This window comes from Antechinus flavipes, chromosome 2 (genome assembly GCF_016432865.1).
Source record: "Antechinus flavipes isolate AdamAnt ecotype Samford, QLD, Australia chromosome 2, AdamAnt_v2, whole genome shotgun sequence".
Taxonomy (NCBI): Eukaryota; Metazoa; Chordata; class Mammalia; order Dasyuromorphia; family Dasyuridae; genus Antechinus; species Antechinus flavipes.
This window is the reverse complement of record NC_067399.1, coordinates 161530245-161551756: the sequence shown is the minus strand read 5'-3', so window position 1 is coordinate 161551756 and position 21512 is coordinate 161530245. Positions and strand designations below refer to the sequence as shown.

The following is a 21512-nucleotide window of genomic DNA, read 5'->3' as shown; positions in this document are numbered from 1 at the left end:
ACCGTAATTCCCTCTCCCGGTGCTTCAGACTTACACCAACAATGACATCATGCCGATAGCTGATTACAGTTAGGGGGATTTTCCTTGCCTTGCTCTACTCCTGGGATTGAGAAATGGAGGAATTCTCCAGGGTGCTGAAACAGCGGGGGAGGGCCAGCTCCGAATCCAACTCTTCCTCCGCCCCTCACCCCCCAGGAGGCGGACCGAAGTCTAGGCAGAGGGAGGAGTGAGGCGGGGCTTGCATCTTTCTGTGTCCGGATTGGCTTTTAGAGGGTGTCACGTCACGGGGCTGGTGCTCTCCTCTGGTCACTGTTGAATTCTAGATGAGGAGGAGCTGAAAATGCAGATTTAGCATCAAGTACAGCCACACTCTCTCCTTCCCCCCCTCTCATATACACACATATACACACTCACATACCCTCCAAGGACTAGACCATCTGACTTACACGGCTTCCCATTTCCCAACAACAGGAGGAAAATACACTCTGTTTTTGTTACCTCCCAAGCTACCCAGGATCAACCTCTCCCACCCCACCCCCAAGTCTTTTCTTTTAAACTATTTTTCTTTAATTTCCACCTTTTTAGATCCTCTACTCCACCCTAGCCTTCACCCACTCCACCTTCTCTATCCCCCACCTCTTTGCACTTTTCACACCTTCAAGAAAGATGCAGGGTGGAAGTCTTTTGCCCCAGTGGAAGGTTGCTGTGGTCTTGCTCTGTATTATGATTTTTGCATCTGCCGAGAGACCTGTCTTTACTAATCAGTTTTTGGTTGAGTTGCACACGGGGGGAGAGGAAGAAGCCCGTCAAGTTGCTGCAGAACACGGCTTTAGTGGTATCAGAAAGGTAAGCTCTTCACTTGAATTTCGCATATATACATATATATTTTTTAAACGGGGGCAAACCCTACGCATCTTCATTGCAGATTTATAAGTTCGTTCTCTCTCTCTCTCTCTCTCTCTCTCTCTCTCTCTCTCTCTCTCTCTCTCTCTCTCTCTCTCTCTCTCTCTCTCTTTCTTTTTCTCTCTTGCAGATATTGTACTGTCAGCTCTTTAGTACGACAGTCTCTTCCTTAATCTTATTCATTGGTTATGTAATTAATACGCCCTTCAGATACTACTAAGGTCATGGATTTTTTTTCTTTTTAATGTTGTTTGACTTGATGAAGAAAACGGGACAGGAGTTAGGATTATGTCTTTTAAAAATACACCAACGCACCTTGCCTGATATCCTAGGTAGCAAGTTACTAGAACTGACTGGGAGAAAGAGGATAGCTTTGACCGGCGTTATGGTTTGCTGCTCCTTAACAGATGTTTCCAGCTGCCTCCACTCCCGCCCCCTTCTCCCCAGACATACACACACACACACACACACACACACACACACACACACACACACACAAACACGCACTCCCCGCCCCCATAGAAATAGACGCCTTTAGCACTTTAGGTGCTCTGCGATTCATGTCTGTCCCTCTTGGACTCTGCGAAGGGCTTCCCCGCCGGGTGTCAGTACTTACCTACTCATTACGGAGTATAAACATGCTCTTTCTGAACTCCCAGATCTAAAACCCGAGTCTGACACACAAGAGACCCTCAAGTGAACCGGGATCCCCACTCCAAAGTCAGAGACTAATCTCAAGGGTATTGATTTACAGCCCTATACTAGTTGTCACGGTTGAGTTTTCTCCAGGCTACCACGCTGTAGTTGTTATCTCACTGCTGGGGAAACCGGTGGAATTCTGACTGGGGGACTCCCGAGTGCTCATTTATCTCGGGGTGCCGAAGCAGATGGAGCAAGGAGCACACCTCGATCACATGCGCACCTTCAAAAAGTTAGTTTCGTTTGTCTTTTCACAAGTGAATTGTGTCCACCTCTGGAGTTCGCGCCTCTCTATTACTCTCCTCCCTGGTGACTAGCTCCCTTGAAGTTGCACGAATTTCACTCGGTTGTTGAGAGAACCCCAGGTGAAAGATACGAACTTGTTGGGTAGGCAAAGGGCAAGGGGAAGGGGACGCAGTGCAGGCCTGCTGACCTGCACTATCTCCCAGCGGAGACTGCCTTGTCAGGAACCCAACTTGTCCTCAAAAGACCTGGAACCGAGAGAAGGAGGAGGGAGGAAAAGAGCAACCCAGGCATAATGGGGAGGGCTCCGAGGAAAGGGGCCACGGGGAGCCTCCAGATATTTCACAACGCGCTTCAAGATAGCAAAATAGTCAACTGTTCCTTACTTAACCACCTTCTCAAACTTGTATAATATCTCCCTTTCCCCGATCTATTGTGGCTGGATTAGAATTCTGACTCAATTTGGAATTGGGAAAAGGAGTTGTCTGTTTCCTCTTCCAGCTCACAGGTGTGTTAGAAATGGAAACAAGCAGGAGCCCAGGTGCTCCAGGATCTTGGATTTTGGATTTCTCAACTTCTCTTAACTCCGTCTAGGAAACCTGGTCTTTGACATTCCTGCCCCACACCTTTCCCTTGATTCTTCTTCCTCTTTCTTCTCCTCCCAACTCTCTCTCTTCCCCTCTTTGACCTCTCTTCTCTTTCTCCCCATCCTCTTACCCTTCCTCTTATCTCTTCCTCAAACTCTTTTTAAAAGAAGCTGTCAGCTATTTCTGAAGGAAAATCAAAGTTGCTATCCCTCCTATCCTGAATGAGTTTGAGATGCAGAAACTTGTTCTTTTAGCAAAGATGTAGATAAGTGTATAGGAGAGGGAATGAAAGCTTCCTTCCCAAGAGATTCTAATGTACTTGGAATGTCCTCCACTAAGACTTCTGTTCAATTAAAATCCACTCTGTATACATCTTGTACTTATACTTATTTGTACTTGTACTTATATTTATTTGTTTTCATGTTGTTTTACCTTCCTCATGAGTGAGCTCCTTTAAGATATGGATTGTATTTTTGTTGACTGAGGGACAAGTAGCTATGTGGAGGGATATCCCAGTCCTATGTATCATAGTTGCCTATTCAGCCACTCCTTCACCAAATATTTATTACAAGTACCTATTCTGTTCAAGACACCATCCCAGGCAATGGCTATTCAAAGATGAAAGATGACTCACACTGTTTTCAAGGGAAGTTCCAGTCTTATTATGGATAAAAAGGATGTGGGTGTGTAGGGAAAAGACAGAAGCAAAGGCAGAGAAACACACAGAGACAGAGACAAGAACACAAGAGACAGCAGAGAAGGAGGGAGATAGAGAAAGCAGTGACACAGAATGAAAAAAATAATAATATGAGACAAGGTAGGGGCAAAAGAGAGATGCAGAAAAGGTGCTTTAGAGAAATTTGAAGAGGGTCAGATCACTTTCAACTTCAAGAATCATGGAAGCCTTTATAGAAGAGATGGTATCCGAACTGTACTTTGAAAGCAGAGAATTTCAAACAGCAAAGATATGGAGGTAGGGCCTTACAGGCATGGAGAAAAGGCTTCAATAATGTCAGTAGTGGCTAGCAGTTCAATTTGTGTGAAATATACAGAAAGGGGAAGTGATATGAGATAAGTCAGGAAAGCAAAACACAGCTCAATACTTTCTCCTTTCAGGAGAATTTTGTAGGTTATGTTGTAAATGAACCTGATTCACTTAAAGTGAGCTCTCCTTTTCGGTGCTTCCATCTTTTAGAATATACTTCCTTCCTTCCTTCCTTAGAACTTAAAAACAAGCCACTCTTTTTTATCCTGCCTCCTGTTTGTGTAATCCTCTCATATATCTCTGGTCAAGGATCTAACCAAGGTGCTGAAGGCCTTCTGTGAGTACCAATGTAACCTTCTTCTAGCACGACTGACTCAACTTCTTTTCCCCTAGACATAATTGCAAAATAACATGAGGAGTAATTTATGTGAAATGCAGAATTTCTGTGCCCCCAACTTTATAATCCAGCAGGTGTTCCTTGATAAAGCTAAAAGCATCTCTCTCTGTTTATTTCCTAATGTCAGTGTCTTGTAACCCTCTGCTGCTGGAACTCTTGAAACCTTAGAATGAATGCCATAAGAGACCACAGTCTTATTCTCTTTTCTGCCACCAAATAGCTAAATGACTCTGAGCAGTCCTACCTTGGGTCTATTTCTACATCTCTAAAATAAAGTAGCTTGACTAGAGGACTCATCTGCATGGTTCTTGTTGGATCTAAAGTTTTATCTTTGAGAGAAGTATGACCCAGTAGAGAAAATACTGGTTTAAGAGCAGAAGACTGAGATTCAAATCTTGTCTCTGCTATCTACTACTTTGAACAAATTACTTTGGGTAAATGATTTGCCTTCTCTGGATCTCAGTTTTATCATTGTGAAATTGGAGAATTTGACTTAAATTTCCCCTCTAAGATCCCTTCCAGTTTTAAAACTATGTTTTGTTTTGTTTTGTTTTTTTGCATTGGAAGATATCTTCTAGGATTCCCCCCAATCTGTTCCCATTATCATCATTGCAAATCTAGCTAAAGCAACAACTTGACACCTTAGTAAGATCCCTTCCAGTTTTAAAACTATGTTTTGTTTTGTTTTGTTTTTTTGCATTGGAAGATATCTTCTAGGATTCCCCCCAATCTGTTCCCATTATCATCATTGCAAATCTAGCTAAAGCAACAACTTGACACCTTAGTAAGATCCCTTCCAGTTTTAAAACTATGTTTTGTTTTGTTTTTTTTTTTGCATTGGAAGATATCTTCTAGGATTCCCCCCAATCTGTCCCCATTATCATCATTGCAAATCTAGCTAAAGCAACAACTTGACACCTTAGTAAGATCCCTTCCAGTTTTAAAACTATGTTTTGTTTGGTTTTGTTTTTTTTGCATTGGAAGATATCTTCTAGGATTCCCCCCAATCTGTCCCCATTATCATCATTGCAAATCTAGCTAAAGCAACAACTTGACACCTTAGTAAATGGTAAATATACTATTTACCTATTATCAATTATTCTCACACCACCCCCTTTATAGGCTCTCCTTTGCTTTCAGAACTAAATTTCTATGAAAGATCCCATAAACTCATGTACACTGAGGTATAAATGACTAGGTTCAAACAAATTATTGATATTAATTATGTTTATATAATAATGATAGTGTTTATTACAATCAAACTCTCTTGAGGTATTTAAGATTTTCATAAGGGACCAAACTTCAACTCAAAGGATGCCATCTCTAATAATGGAATTTCAGAATTCTCGAATTAACTGAGGGGATTTTTTTGGTGCCAGTAATTTTGGGAAAGTAGAAGTAGGTCCTCCAAGGCATTAAAGAAGATCTGGCTTGGTATTACTACTCAAAGTAGAAATGGCACTAATTTCCCCACAACAACCTCTACAAACAGATGAAAAATGGAAAATAAATCCAACCAAAAGAACTGAAGGTTTTGACTCCTGTGTGTTACCTGAAAATAAACCCTCAAGGGTCAGCTTAGTGACACAGTGCATAAAAGTACTGGACCTGGAATCTGGAAGAACTGAGTTCAAATCTAGCCTGAGTCACTTAATTAGCTTCATGAGAGAGATTAAGTAATTTGCTCAAGGTCACACAGCCAGCAAGACATGAAATATGATTTGGATTCACATCTTCCTGACTTTAATATGCCATGTGACTACTTAAATTTTATATATATATGTAGATATATATATATGTAAAGACTCTGGTTTCATATATATATAAAACCTATCTACCAGGATTGTTGTGAGAATCAAATAAGATATTTATAAAGCAGTTATCATGATGTTTAGCATATAGTAGGTACTGAATAAATGCTTGTTCCCTTCCCCCTATAAGGAGCAAACCTGGGACTCCATCTACAAACAATCACTCTCTAATTTTTCAGACCTTTTCTTGGTAAAATCCATTTGCCACCTACCTGTACCTGAGTCTTCTCCAATCTTAGTAACATATTAGCCACCCTTGCAATTTTTAACACTGTGTCTTTGCCTATGCTATTCCTGCTACCTAAAATACTCTCACTCTTCCTGTACCAGTTAATATTCTGCTCATCCTTGAAGACCCTACAAATGTTTCATTTTTAAAAATCAGTAATAATATTAGCTGACATATAGCACTTTGAAGTTTTGTGGTTTGGTTTTTTTCTTTAAGGTTTTTCTTTCGTTTTTTGTTTTGGGGTTTTATTTGTTTGTTGGTTGGTTTGTTTGTGACTTAGGTCTCCCTATCTCTTCTAGACTAGTAGTGTAGTGACCATTCATAGGCCAGACCCCTCTCTGAATTGGAAGGAAGCTTTGACCTGCTCCATTTCCATGCTGGACCATTTTACCCCTCCTTGAGCAATCTGCTCCAGGGTTCATCAAGATATTACGGGACTACTTCAGGCAACTGATGGGCTTACCCAGTGCCACTCAGAACTCCCAAACTCAAAAGATCTACCAGTGTCAGTCTCTCCAGTAGGAGGGATTAAAGGTATGCTGCACAGGCGAGAAGTCAGAAAGACCCAAGTATAAATCTGGTTTCATATATATACTAACTTTGTGACATTGGGCAAGACACCTAACCCTGCTTGTCTCAGTTACCTCATCTGTAGAATAAGCTAGAAAAGGAAATAGAAATCACCTCATATCTTTGCCCAGAAAATCCCAAATGGGATTACAATAAATAGGAAATTCCTGAACTGACTGAATAACAACAATAAGATTATTGTGATAATCAAATGAGATAACATATGTAAAGCACTTTATACACCTCAAATACTATACAAAGGTTAGCTGTAATAATAATAAATGATGTTGTTATTGCTATCTTTGCAATATTACATATTCCTTTTTCAAATCGACCTTTTAACTCTTAGAGCATATGGCTCTAAGCACAATAAATACTCAGTAAATATTTGTTTATCATGATGATGAATTTATGTAGCAACTGCATGGCATTAACCTTGCAAGGGATGGCTCTCTTTTCTACATTCTTTAAATCAAATATTTATCCCAGATTCATGATTTTCTATTACCTTAGATGAGACATTAAATATAAAGTTCTGGTAAAGGATTTGGAGCAAAGTTAAAGAATTAGATTCTTAGCATAAATATTTACAACGGAAAAATCAGCAAATAATGTAAATCAGGGTTTGATTTATTATCTTGTTAATTATCCAGGCAAGAAAGAGATAGAGAAAGTGTTAATAATACAGATTTTTTTTTAAAGTGTGCTATGTATTTTCAGAGAGTTTGTCATTAAACATTTGCCAGCACACTATTGTTTTGGGATTTTCTAGCAAATTTAATGGGAAGTTTAATGGCTCTTTCCTGAATGAGAATTTCTTAAAATCAAATTCACTTTAATAGTTTTTTATTTCTGGAAGAAACCTATGATCTCTTTAATCTTAAATCATTCCTCCCCCACACCTCTAATCCTCTATCTCATCACCAGAATGAAAATTTTTAAGATTCAACATTGCTATGCTTCCTTTAAGCTTGGGACCCACACTTCTCATCCCCACTCTGTATAATTTCACAAGTTAACTTTCCCATGTGATATAACAAATTTGATCCAAACCTACTCAATTCAACTTAGTAATCATTAAAAAAAAAAAAAAAAAACATATCCTAACTACTAGTCAATAAGCAATTGTTAAGCACCCAGGATGACTCAAGCATTGTACTAATGTGCTAGGGATACAAAGAAAAGAGAAACAACTGTAATTCCTGTTCTCAAGGAGTTTACAGCCTGATGGTAGAGTTATAGGCAATGAACCATATGCAAACAAGAGTACATAAAGTTCAAGACCTTGTGCTAAATGCTAAAACAAAACAAAAGTCTCTATCCTTTAAAAGTTTATAATCTATAGCGGGAACATGATACAATTTAAAGAGGGAAGGACCATTAGCAATGCCAACAATCAGGAAAGTTTTCCTGTGGAAAATGCCTACTCTAAGTGGTAAAATGAGAAGAGAGTAGATTTTAAAATATGTGGCACATCTATTCAAAAGCACAGAGCAAAATGGCAATATGCTAGTTCAGAAAATGTCAAATTGCTAATTCTGAACAGTGAACTTCTTTAGATTAAGAATTGGGAAAAGCAAAAATTCTGAAGGTGGGTCCTTAAATCTGGAGCTGCAGAGCTCATTGACAATTATAAAAGCACTATGAAGGAAGGTGCTCTCTTCATCCAGAGAAGAACTGAGTAGAATATTTTAATATTAATGGATAGATATATACATACACAAATACATATTTGTTTCCAGTGGTAGCCTTTTCCAGGACAGGGGATGGGAAGAAGGAAAAGAGAGAGGGAAAAAAAGAAAGTTACATGATAACTTTATTATATATTTAAAAGGAATAGCAAGTTGTACATAATTTGCAGTTTCATGGGCAAACTGTCTTTTTTTCTATTCTTTTATTTTACAAAAATGCTTGCTTTGCTTTTTAAATTCAGAGTAGAATAAATGAATGAATTTTTAAAACTATAAATTAAAAAAAGAAAGAAAGAAAAGATAGTATACAGAAAAGCAAAAGATTGGCATTTATTCCTGAGCCAGTATTTAAACCTTGGTTATGTCAGCTTCACAGTAAATAAGGTGGCAATGACAGCTCTCTGGCTGCCCACCCAAGGGAGTATTGGGAATAGTAATGAGCTTGTGAATCACTTCTAAGGGGAAAAAAAGTAAGAAAGATCCCTGTGAACATTCAAGGCAGCTAAAAAATAAAATTAAATAAAATCCCTTGACCTAAAGTAACCTGTATTCACCTTAAAAATCTGTCCAACTCAGGTTAAAAGCCTCCCAGAGGAGAGAAAAGAGAAATTTGTTCCTTTCCTTAATTTAGAGTAGTAACTTGGCTATAATTTGTAATTGTACAGAGTTCCCTGGAATACAGAGAGGTCAAAAGAACTGCCCATAGTCCCTTTGCTTGAAATTTGACAATTTCAAAGACAAGATCATATCAATTAGTTTCTGTACAATTTTTGTTTCAAAGTTAAAAATGATTTTTAAAATTTCTTGGTGTATCTTTAGAAAGATTTTTATCTAAATTGATGCAATAGATGACAACATCATCTTGAATTTGTTAACTTTTTGTGAATGATGTGGATCAGAGCAGCATAGTGAGAAGAAGACTAGCTTGGGAAGCAAGAGATGTGCGTACTAGTCCAAGACTCTTCCACCACCCATTTGTGTAGGACTTTAAACAGGGCAAACAAACTGCCCCAAACCTAAGTTTCTTCATCTGAAAAGTGAGGGATGTGGACTAAATTATTTCTTAGGTTTTATCTAGCTCTATAAATGTTATTCTATAAAGACATAGGGCTTTAACATTTTTGACAAAGATATTATGAAAAAATAATGTTTAATTCTCTATTGAATAAACTAATAGTAAAATATCAGACTTAAAATTTAAAAAAAAATAATTCTAATCTGGATTAATCACTATCCCTAATAACCACTCTTCCTTTCTATTCCCACAATCACCATGCCATTGCAAGGCCTAATGATCTCAAGCCTGAGGTATTGTAATAGTTTATTAACTGATATCACTTAATACTAGTTCTTCTTAATTCAGTGTATTCCACATGAGTATGTATTCCTCATGAATACTCAGAGTCATCTTCTTAAAACATATTATTTTATGTAATTATATGTTATGTTATTATATGAAGCTCAAAAGCTGTCATTTTCTATTAAGCATCAAATAAAACTCACTGATCTAAAGTAACCTGTGTTCACCTTAGTCTGACAGACTCAGGTTAAAAGCTTCCCAGAGGAGAGAAAACAGAGAATTGGTCCTTTCCTTAATGCAGACCAGTAACTTGTCTATACTTTGTAATTTTACTGAGAGATCAAAAGACTTGTCCATACTCCTTTAGCTAATGTATTAGAAGACTAACTTGAACCCAGGAGTTCCTAAACCTAGGTCAGGCCTCTACCCTTGTCCTTAATTTCTATTTTTTTGGATAAATTATTTGCATAATTTGCATAAATGATTCTTGTTTTATTGTTTTAGTTTTTTTTTTTTACATTTTATGGTGAAAATCATTGATGACCTAAGAATCTATATTCCAATCCAGTTATGCCACTTGCTATTCATGGAACTATAAATTGGTCTATGTAGACATTAGTTTCTTCATTTATAGGAGAGCTTGGAACTGAAGATGACTTAGATCCTTTCCAGTCAATAGTGTGCTGGAGCCAGCTTGTAGAAACTGATTGTTAAATTTTCAATATAAGCATCAATTTACCTAAAATCAGCAAATATTACAAATTGGGGCTTGATTTATTGTTTTTCTGATTTCTAGATTTAGTTTTTTAAAAGCAGATTAACAATGCTGATTAAACATAAAAGTATGTCATATATATCCCCCTCCCAAAAAACAATTATTAAACATTTATGAATATGCTACAACTTCTGCCTATAGATCCAGGATCCTAAGAGTCTATGATTTATCTCCTTTGCTCTTATCAGGCTATAATCTATCCAACCTTGATTTTGTGACACTTCAAGATATGGCTATATCTATACATCTGTAGATATTACAAGATCAAAGTTATGTATGCTTGAATGTGTTGTGTGTATATATATGTAAATATACAAACAGAGAGACAGTTAACTCAAGGATGTCTCTTAAAAACCAAATAAATTTTAGTTCACTTCAATATAAAAATAAGTATCTAATGTAGCACATTAGGAGACTGGATACAAAATCAAAAAATTATAGTTAGCAACTTAAATGTAGTTAGGAATTACTTTGTATAATTATAACTAATATTTCTATAGCTCTTTAAGATTAGCAAAGTACTTTGCAGGTATTATTTCATTTAATCTTACAACTCCCTGTGAAGTAGATACTATTAGCTCCATTTTACACTGAAGGAAACTGAGGCTGAAGGAGATTAAGTGATTTGCCCATAGTCATTAAGCATCCAATGGAGAGTTCAAATGTGGATGTCTGACTCCAGGTCAACTATGTTACTTAGTTGTTTCACTATTCAAGTGATGAAAATAGCTTCAAGGATGGAAAAATTGCATTTGCAGAACTATCAGGACATTTTCTTTGGTCTCTCAATTTAAATAGAATACCCACGATAGCAATTGTGTTGCTAGTTAATGAAAAAACAAATTCCCGGTAATGTATTTTTGTTGGCCTGGCAGTAACACATTTAGAACATATAATTTTATTCTTATTTTGGTCAAAAACTCAAGTGGGAATGAGTTCCCAGGGTACTCTTCAAAGATCTCCCAGATGTGGAATCATCTTATCCAAATCAAGACTTCTGTACCTGAGAGACAGCAGTGTATAGACTATCTTTTATGTCTCCAGGAAGATCACTAACTAGGAACTCCATGGGGAACTTTAGCTATGGAGTCTGGGAGGAGGGAGGTTTACTGCCATAGCAGCCAACAGAAAACAGGAAGAGCTTTACTTCTCAGACATCTAAAGGCTGAGAACCACTATTTCTATGTTGTTCATCATTCTAGCCCCAGGTCAAATCCCATCTCCTCCCTCAAGGCTTCTCTGGCCATTTCAATACTCTATCCACCACAACACAAACCCTCTTTTATTAGTTGTATCATTCATTTATTTAACCTCAGAGAGACTGTGTGAGAAGCAAATATAGTATGTTGAACTTCTAATCAGGAAGAACTAGTTTTGAATCCTGCCTGGAACATTTATTAGGAGCAAAAGCTTGTTGAGTTGATTTGGTGGCTAGATCATTTAATTCTGACTTTGTTATCTTGAGCAAAACACTAACTGCTGTGAATCTTGGTTTTCCTATCCATAAAATGGGAATAATAATTAGCATTTCACTCACAGTGTTGTTGTGAGGCTTACCTGAAATAATGAATATGAAATATCTTTGTAAACCTTATAATAACAGGGAATATACCTGTATTTGCATTGATATAGAAACTCCCAGAGTAGAAAATTCCTTTAACTGATACAAGTCATCAGTCACTTCTGCAATTTAGTCTGAGAGAGTTGCCTAGGACACTGAGTTAAAGTGACTTATGATCATAATATCAAAATTAGATAAATATAGTCAATTAATCAAGTCAACAAATGATTATGAAGTGCCTACTAGATACCGGGTACTGTGCTGAGTGCTAAGGATTTTTTTTCATGATAAATTTATTATATATTTAAAAGGAATAGTAAGATATAGATAATAGATTTGTAGTTCCATGTGCAATCAACTTTTTTGTATATGTATTTATTATATTATGAAAATGTCGGGTCTTATTCCATAAATTAAAAATAAAATAAATTTTAAAAGAGTAAAAAAAAGATTTTAAAATAGTGTGCTCTGAAGAAAATTTATAATCAACACAAACTTATAATATAAATGAAATAATAGGGAAAGAACTATAAACAACTATGTAAAAGTAAGATATATTGTATACAGAAGTCATAAAAATTCTAAAAATTGCACTAAATGCTGAGGGCATTGGGGAAAGACAATAAAAATACTGAATCAGGAGAAAGACCATCACGTTTGAAGAACACAAGTAAATCATTGTCACTGGATTATTCAGTGGGAAATGCAGAAGAAATAGATTTTAAAAGGCTAAAAAAGTAGGGAGGAGTCAAATTATGAAAGTCAAACTTAGAATTTTATATTTCATCTTGGAAGTGACCCTGGAATTGATTGAATAGAGATCAGATTTATGGTTTAGAAAGATTACACCAAAAGTTAAGTGGAGGGTGGATTGTAGTAATGTCAACAGTGAAATTTAACAAAAAAATAAACTGAGGCAATTCCATACACAAGATGTCACTTATTAATAGGGGCATGTATCCTGATAATAAAAGATGAGTGCTTCAATAGAACTTCTAAGAGACAAAGTTCTGAGTATGATCAGTTTACTAGTTAGGTTAGCAGCAACCAATAAGTTGCTTGGGTCCTTGGCACCTTTTGATAACTGACTAAGACCTTAGGGTCAGCAAGGGCTGACAGTCTTTTAGAACAATTAGCACAATGATAGGACAAAATTTTGAGCAGCAGAGGTATGTTTTCTTCTAATTGGTTATTGATGACTTAGTCAGAATTGCGATTACATATGTGATCCTCCCTGGCAAAGGAAAGACAATCTCAACTAATACACATTTTAATGAGGAGATTGGAAAAGGATTCTCAGCAACTCTCAATTACTTCATTGTGGAAGTCTGTGGGAACAAGACTAATCCTTAAGTGAAAGAACTAATCCATAGCTGGGGAAAATAGGCTAATCTTCTGATATGATTGATGATGTCTCTCTGTGACACTTAAGGAATGCTAGTTGCAGGAGACTCAATTGTCTCTAGCAATCTTGACTGGAAAAAAGAAATTGCCCCAATCAGAATCTCCCCAGCTTGGTCTCTGTCCCTGACCTGAAGATCACTTGAGTCTGGGAATTCATTCTGGAAAAGTCTCCTCCTTTATGACCACTTTTATGACTTTTCGTTGGACCTCATCAATACCTAGATTAGGATACTGGGCAACCAGGAGGGTGGTGGTACCCTTGATAGTAACAGGCATATTTGGAAGACAGAAAAATTTTTGGAGAAAAAGAATGAGTTTAGTTTCAAACATAGTAAGTTTAAGATGTCTATGAAACATCTAGTTCTAGATATTCAGTAAGAAGTTAAAACATGAGTCTGGAAATCAGGAAAGAGGTAAGGGCCAGACAAATAGGTCTGAGAATCTATAAAGAGATAACAACCAAATTTCTAGAAGTTAATGAAATCATCAAGCAAAACAGAGTAGAAATAAAACAGAAGAAAACCCAGCACAGAGCCTTGACGATAGGATTAGGCTATTTATGGTGAAAATTCACCAAAGGAGACTTAGTAGTGGTCAAAAAGATGGGAAGAGAACCAAGAGAGATCATGACAACTTAGAGAGAAGAATGTATATGTGTATATATGCATTCACACACTTCTATACATACACACACACACACATACATATATGTAAAGTACAAGTTCACATAAATCCTTTGCTTTTCAAACTTTCAACCAGGTTCTATGTATTCTAGGATAGGAAACGTCAAGCACCTACTTCCTGGTTTCCATCTACTTCCCACTGCCCAGTTAGTAGGATCATAGGACCATGGCATTTAGAGCTATAAGAAACCTCAAAAAGCCTAACTAAAAGAGATGGGACCAGGTGCTGTGGATTCCCTTGACAATGAGGGCAAGATTTTCTTAAAGATCATGTTCCAGAATCTTTCTAAACTGAAGACAAGAAATAGTCATCTACAGACCTAAAGTATAGTATGGAAAAGGCTACACTGATCTAGGAAAGGGATCCATGTAAAAGATTGTTTCTGCTCTAGGGAAGTCATCTCAATTACTGTTACTCTTATTGAGATAATCCACAAATACATGAAAATTAAATAAGAGTAAAGTCGAATCTTTATTGATTGACACCTTCATATCTCTCCCACCCCACCCCAACTTACTTTCCAGCTTCCTTTTATGTGTTGTTCCCATCCACCCCCCATCTACACATACCCCAAATAGTTATATAAGTGTTAATGTTATTATTATTATTATTATTATTTATCACAGGCAGATCTTGAACCTCATTCTTCTTGGCTCTCTATCCATTATCTCACATCGCTTTAGTACAAACTTTCCTAAAAGCAATACATAAATTCAGTTATTGTTAATATTAATAATCACATATCATCTTAAGATATACATCTATATTGTTACTTAATCATTTCAATTATGTCTGTCATGTCTCTTCTTGACCCCATTTGGACTTTCCTTGGCAAAAATATTAAAGTGATTTGCCATTTCCTTCTCCAATTCATTTTCAGATAAGGAAACGAAGACAACAAGGATTAAGTGACTTACCCAGGATCAGAGAGCTAAAGTGTTCCAGGCTGAATTTTAGTGCATGTCTTCCTGAAGCTCAGCTCAGACATATCTACTAGCCACCGAGCTCTTTCCAATGCATCTGTACTGTGGCCTTAATTATTATTTAATTTTCACATATTTATGACTTATCTCTCTCAATTAGATTAACAGTAATTGAGATGATTTCCTCAGAACAGGAACAATCTTTTACATGGGTCCCTTTCAGAGTTCAGTCTAGCACTTCATAGTGTAAGTACTCTATAAAGGTTTATTTCTTGTCTTCAGTTAAAGAGATTGGACAAATGGTCTTTAAGGAAATCTGGCTCTCAATGTCAAGAGAATCCACAGCATCTGGTCCCATCTCTTTGTGTCTCCAGAGTTAAGCTCTTTGAGATTTTTTAATGTTCTAAATCCTATGGTCCTATGATCCTACTAACTGGGCAGAGGGAAATAGGTGGAAACCAGGAAGTAAGTGCTTGGCAGACCTTGGTTTTTTCTCTCATGTACCCACCTTCAAAATCAATAGAACTTGAGTCGAAAGCTTCCTCAGAGGAGAAGAAAGAAGGCCTACTGATGATACCTTGTCAAAATATAAGAGAAGGGAAAAATTACACTTTTCCCCCCTCAACAGACAGAATATCTATAAATCAATTTCTATTTCAAAGGGGCTTTATTAGCTGTAGATCATAATGTTATAGCACATGTGGGAGTGAATGCTATAGTTAAGTTTGAAATAATTATATATTCAGTATTAGCTTTTCAAGGCATTGGAGTTGAAAGAATAAAACATGAAGCAATAGGTTCAGACTTTTCCTTTTTTTTTTTTTTTTGATTCCACAATGAAAAATGGCTTTTATTATTTAGAAACATATAGGACTACTTATCTCTTTTGCATATGAATTCAACTCATCAGTCAACAAGCCATTTATCAAGTGCTTGTAATATGCCATCCAATGTGCTATATAAGTAGAACATACATTTAGAAACCAAAAGACCCTACACTCAAGGAGCTTACATTTTAATGAGGATATATGGATAGGAACAATACATAAAAGGAAGCTGGGAAGTCAGTTAGAGGGTAAAAGAGAGAAATATGAAGGTGTCGATCAAAGTACATGGTAGACAAAATTGGACGGGAGTCAAGAATGTAATATGGAGAGGAATAAAGACATGGATGCCCAAGTTGTCTTCCTTAAAGAGAGAGGAGGAATCAATCAACTAGAATGAGTGATTTCAGTAGCAGAGGGTACTTCAAACTAGAGTGAACTTTCTGGGTGAAGTCTAGAAAAGATGTACCTCTATAGCTTTTTTGATGTTGGGGTTATTGTTTGTATATTAAAGTAACTTTTGGAAACCCCTAAGTCTCTTTGGTATAGTTAAAAGAATGTGGGATTTTAGTTCCAACTCTACCACTTGCTAATTATACAACCCCAGCCAAACTTCTTAACTACTTTGAGCATTTATTTTTCATCTGTTAAATATGGACAAGAATGTTCTTTATCTCAAAGCATTGTTGTCCAGATCAAATGAGATAATGTATGTATAAGACTGAGTACTGATGGATTCATTTGTTATTTTTGTATCCCTAATAGTATCCAATACATAGTGGATGCTTAACATATTGATTGATTAAATATTTGATTTTGATCATGAAATTTTATGTAAATGTTTTAGTTTTATTGTATGCTTTTTGCATCTAACTGTTTAATGTTAAGAAGTCAATAGGTTAAAATTAAGGTTAGAGGTACAAGGAACTTTATGGAACTCATTCAGTTCTCTAATGTTTAAAATGAGGCCCAATTGGTTTACCCAAAGTCAGAGAGGTAAAGTTTTAGACAGAACTAGAATTCAAGTAACCAAGTTTTTTTTTAAAATAAAGTCTTTTGATTCACAGTTACTGCATTGTCCCTTGCTGCCTGTGCCTATGTTGATACTGTCATCTTAAACCAACTGGGTTCTTTATTAAGCTGATTACTATTGTATTTATTAAGGACCACTTTATGTTTACTATTTTGTTCTCAGGTTAATTGATGGTTACTTTTGAGCCGAACTTTTGATGTGCTGAGGTTGCCTAATAAGGATAATTAAATTTCCAAACCATTAGTTAGGAGCAAGATGAAGGCACAATTTACTGAGACTTCTCTAATGGTATATTGTATACTGCTTCTTGTGAAATGGTCCAAAAAGTTGTGATCTTTTGCTTTCTTTCTTCGACTCTGTTGTCATTACTACAAAACAAAAGGAGACCTTTAAAACTGAAGGCCATTTTAAATTTTGTTTAATGGCTTACCATGGTCAAAGTATTTATCATCTAGTGGTCTACCTACTGGTAATAAGCCTCTCCACTCACAGGTGCATCCTTGGAAAGCAGATACACAATGGTTCTTGCTAGAACCATTGTAGTGTAGTAGGGCTTCTGAAAGTATGAATAGGCATACACTTCCATTATCACCTCCATTGCACAAAGAAGATTCAAAAGTAAAATTTTGTGAAATCTAATGTTAAGAAATATAATGGCAAAAAAATTTAAAGCCCTATAACATTCAAGAAATCATCTATTTCATAAGTACAGGCTAAACAACAGTGTATGTAAAAAAGATCTTAAAATTGTAGTGTGAATTCAACATGAATCAACAATACAACATGGCAGATAACAGAGTGTGTCTATTGTTCTGACCTGTTGAGATCTTTCTGGATCCTGAAGCTATCATCCAACATATTAACTATCCCTCTTAACTTGGTATCATCTTCATATTTGACAATGTGCCATTTATATCTTTAGCCAAGATGCTGATTTTAAAATATAGCAGATCCCTGAGATTCTTCATAGTCAATAAACATTTATTAATTGTCTACTATGTGTCAGGCACTACATTAAGCAAAAGACAATCTCTGTCCTAGTCTCATAATTTATTGAGGAAGACACTATATAAACAACAATGTACAAAAAAGTTATAAACAGGATTATTAGGAAACAATTAAATGAGAAATGGCACTAAAATTCAAAGAGATTGGGAAAGGCTTCCTGAAAAAGAGTGAGATTTAAGATGGAACTTGAAAAAAGTCAAGAAAGCTAGGAAGTGAAGAGGGTAAAGAAAATAACCAGTGTAACACTCCAGAGTTGGGAGAGGAGATGTCTTGTTAATGGAACAGCAAGGAAGCTAGCGTTCCTAGTTCTTAAAAGTTTGTGGCAAAGGAGGTGGAATGGGGTGTAAGGTATAATAAGACTGGAATATAAGACAACAAGGAGCTCTCTAGTATCTCTCTACTTATCTTGGGGTTTGACTTCCTCTTAACTAGTTTTGTTCCATGCTTCCCAATCCAAAGAGCATTGTTCTTAGAAGAGAAGAGAGAAAATGAAGCTGATCAGCTCTTTTTTATTTGTTTGTTTCTGTCATTTGCTGTTGTTGGTTGTTGGTTATTATTATTCCTATTCAATCCCATGATATAATTCTTTCACTTTTTCAACCTTCCTCCTTTTCCCAAAACACCCACTAAAGCTGTTTTTATTATGCTTGGCATTTAGTGCTGGCTTTATTTACTACCACTAATCTTAGAGGCTATAGATTAGTAGTAATGGTAGTGGTAATAGTAGTAGTAGTAGTAGTAGCAGCAGCAGCAGCAACAATAGCAGCAGTAATATCAATAGTAGCAGTAGCAGTAGTAACAGTAGTAGTAGCAGTAATACTAGTAGTAGCAGTAACAGTAGTAGTAGTAGTAGCAACAGCAGAAGGAGGAGTAATATTACTAGTAGTAGCAGTAATAGTAGTAGTATTAGCAGTAGTATTGGTAGTATTAGCAGCAGAAGTAGTAGTCATAGTAGTAGTAGTAGTCACAGTAGTAGTAGCAATAGTAATAGTAGTAATAATGATAGTAGCAGTAGTAATACTAATAATAATAGTAGTAGTACTAGTAATAATAGTAGTAGTACTAGTAGCAGCAGCAATAGTAGTAGTATAAGTAGTAGTAGCAGTAGTAATAGTAGCATCAGTAGTAGTAATAATAGTAGCAATAGTAATACTAATAGTAGCAGTAGTAGTTGTAGTAGTAGTAGCAGCAGCAGCAGCAGTAATAGCAATAGTAGCAGTAGTAACAGCAGCATTAGCAGCAGCAGCACTAGTAGTACTAGTAGTAGCAGTAGCAGTAGTATTGGTAGTATTAGCAGCAGCAGTAGTAGTACTAATAATAGTAGTAGTAGTGGTAGTAGTAGCAATAGTAGTACTAGTAGCAGTAGCAGTAGTAGCAGTAATAGTAGTAGCATATAGAAGTAGCAGTAGCAGTATTAGTACTACTACTAGCAGTAATAGTAGTAGTACTAATAGTAATAGAAATAGTAGTAGTAGTAATACTAGTAGTAGTAACAGTAGTAGTAGTAGCAGTAGCAGTACTAGTATTAATACTAGCAATAGCAGTAGTAGTAATACTAGTAGTAGTAGAAGTAATAATAGTAGCAGCAGCAGCAGCAGTAATAGTAATATTGGTAGTAATAGCAGCAGCAGTAATAGTAGTAGTAGCAGTAATAGTAGTAGTAGCAGTAGTAATACTAGTAGTAGTAGCATCAGCAGTAGTAGTATTAGTAGTAGTAGCAGCAGCAGTGATAGTCATAATAATAGTAATAGTAGTACTAGAGTAGTAGCAGTAGTAATAGTAGTATCAGTACTAATAGTAGTAGTAGTAGTAACAATGGTAGCAGCAGTAGTAGTAGTGGTGGTGGTAGTAGTAGCAGTAGTAGTAGTAGCAGTACTAGTAGTAGTAGTAGTAACATTGGTAGTAGTAGTAGTAGTGGTGGTGGTGGTGGTAGTAGTAGCAGTAGTAGTACTAGTAGTAGTAGTAGCAGTAGTAGTAATAGAAGTAGCAGCATATAGTGGTAGCAGTAGCAGTACTAGTACTACTACTTCTAGTAGTAGCAGTAGTAGCACAAGTACTAGTAACAGTAGTAGTAATAATAGTAGAAATAGCTGTAGTTGTATTAGTAGTACTAGTACTAGTAGTAGCAGCAGTAGTAGCTGTAGTAGTAGTAGTAGTAGTACTAGTAGTAGTAGCAGTGGCAGTAGTACTACTAGTAGTAGCAGTAGTAATACTAGTAGTAGTAGAAGTAGTAATACTAGCAGTAGTAGTACTAGTAGAAGCAGTAGTACTAGTAATAGTAAAAGTAGTAGTAGTAGTAGTACTAGTAGTAGTAGCAGTAGTACTACTACTAGTAGCAGTAGTACTACCAGTAATAGCAGTAGTAATAGTAGTAGTAGCAGTAGTAATACTACTAGTAGCAGTACTAGTACTAGTAGTAGTAACAGCAGTAGAAGTAGTAGTAGTAGTAGTAGTAGTAGTAGTAGTAGTAGTAGTAGTAGTAAAATAGCATTTAGATTATAGGTTATGTTTTTCAAAGCATTTTACAAATCTCATTCCATTTATTCTCAAAACAACCCTTGAATGTGGATGTTATAATTATCCCCATTTTATAGATTAGGAAATTGAGGCTGACAAAGGCAAATAATAACTAAAACAGATAACATTACAGATAACATTTACATAGCACCTACTGTGTACCATGTACTATGCTAAGTATTTCACAATTTGGTCCTCACACCTACACTAGGAGGTAACTGCTCCTATTGTCTCCATTTTACAAATGAGGAATCTAAATCAAACAGAGTTAAATGACTTTCCCAGAGTCACACAGCTGTTAAGTGTCTGAGGCCAGATTTAAACTCATCTCCTCACAACTCCAAGGCCCAGCACTCTAGCCATTATGCCAACAAATAGCTACTCTGTTTTCATGTATAATTGTCCTCCCTGGTTTGCATTTTCCATGCATATATTTTTTAAAATCTTATTTGGTCAATGAGCATAGTAGCATCTGGAACATTTTAGAAAGCTCTCCCCTTTTCCTTCTTAGTGAAGTCATTTCTGTGCATTTTCAGAATTTCATTTTAAGAGCTTTGCATTTTCTTTAAGCCAAATTCCCCTTTAAAAATTTAGAATATAGGATCCTCTGGAGCAGGGTGGTCTAACTCATATAGAAATGGGAGCTGCTAAACCATATGCAAGGATCCCTGGTGACCTCACATTGACTTAGAAAACTACATGTTTGTATGTTTTTTCTTCATTTGTTTTATTACATATTTCTAATCATGTTTTATTCTAGTTCAGACCACATGCAGGAAAACTGTATGTCACATGTAGCCCACCAGCCATGGGATTGAGACCTCTGCTCTACAGTACAAAATCTGATGACATTTGTACATTCTTAGGTTTTTATTTTTGCCTAGTCAGAAGACTGAGATTCAAATCTTGGGGCAAGTCATTTAATTCAACTGAGTCTTAGTTCCTTTGAAGTCTCGTCCAACTCTTCCCTCTGTAATCCTATGATCCTATGGCCAAAAGAACTGCTTCTGACTTTAATGACCTCAGACGAAATCCTTGCATAGTAGGACTGAGCTAAGACCAATTCTATACAGAAGTTACCATCAAAAGAAGACCTTTGCTTGTGTCTCCCTTTCTAATGTCAGATGTCTGCACACAGCATAGCTATTTAAAAGATGTGAGTTCTATAGTGGAGTCATATTTACCATATTAATCTAAATAATATAGTCTGTTTACCTTCTGCAAAAACTGCTATGTTGTTCCTCTTCCCTGATTGATTTTTATGGGACAGTGCATCATTTTCTCAGTATTCATATAGTACTTTACTTAAAACAGAATAGATTCCTATTGAGTAGTTCCAGTTACCATCTTCCTTTACAGAGTTTAATT

The 21512-nt window shown here is 36.2% G+C and overlaps 1 protein-coding gene across 1 annotated transcript in view; it reads left to right on the top strand.

The window, feature by feature from the left end:
• The first annotated feature begins 227 nt into the window (after nucleotides 1-227).
• PCSK2 (proprotein convertase subtilisin/kexin type 2) overlaps nucleotides 228-21512 on the top strand; it is a 294327-nt gene continuing 273042 nt past the window's right edge. Inside the window, exon 1 of the mRNA XM_051975892.1 lies at nucleotides 228-846. Coding sequence (XP_051831852.1) covers nucleotides 667-846 — 180 coding nt within the window. The 5' untranslated portion in view covers nucleotides 228-666. The remainder of the gene's footprint in view (nucleotides 847-21512) is intronic.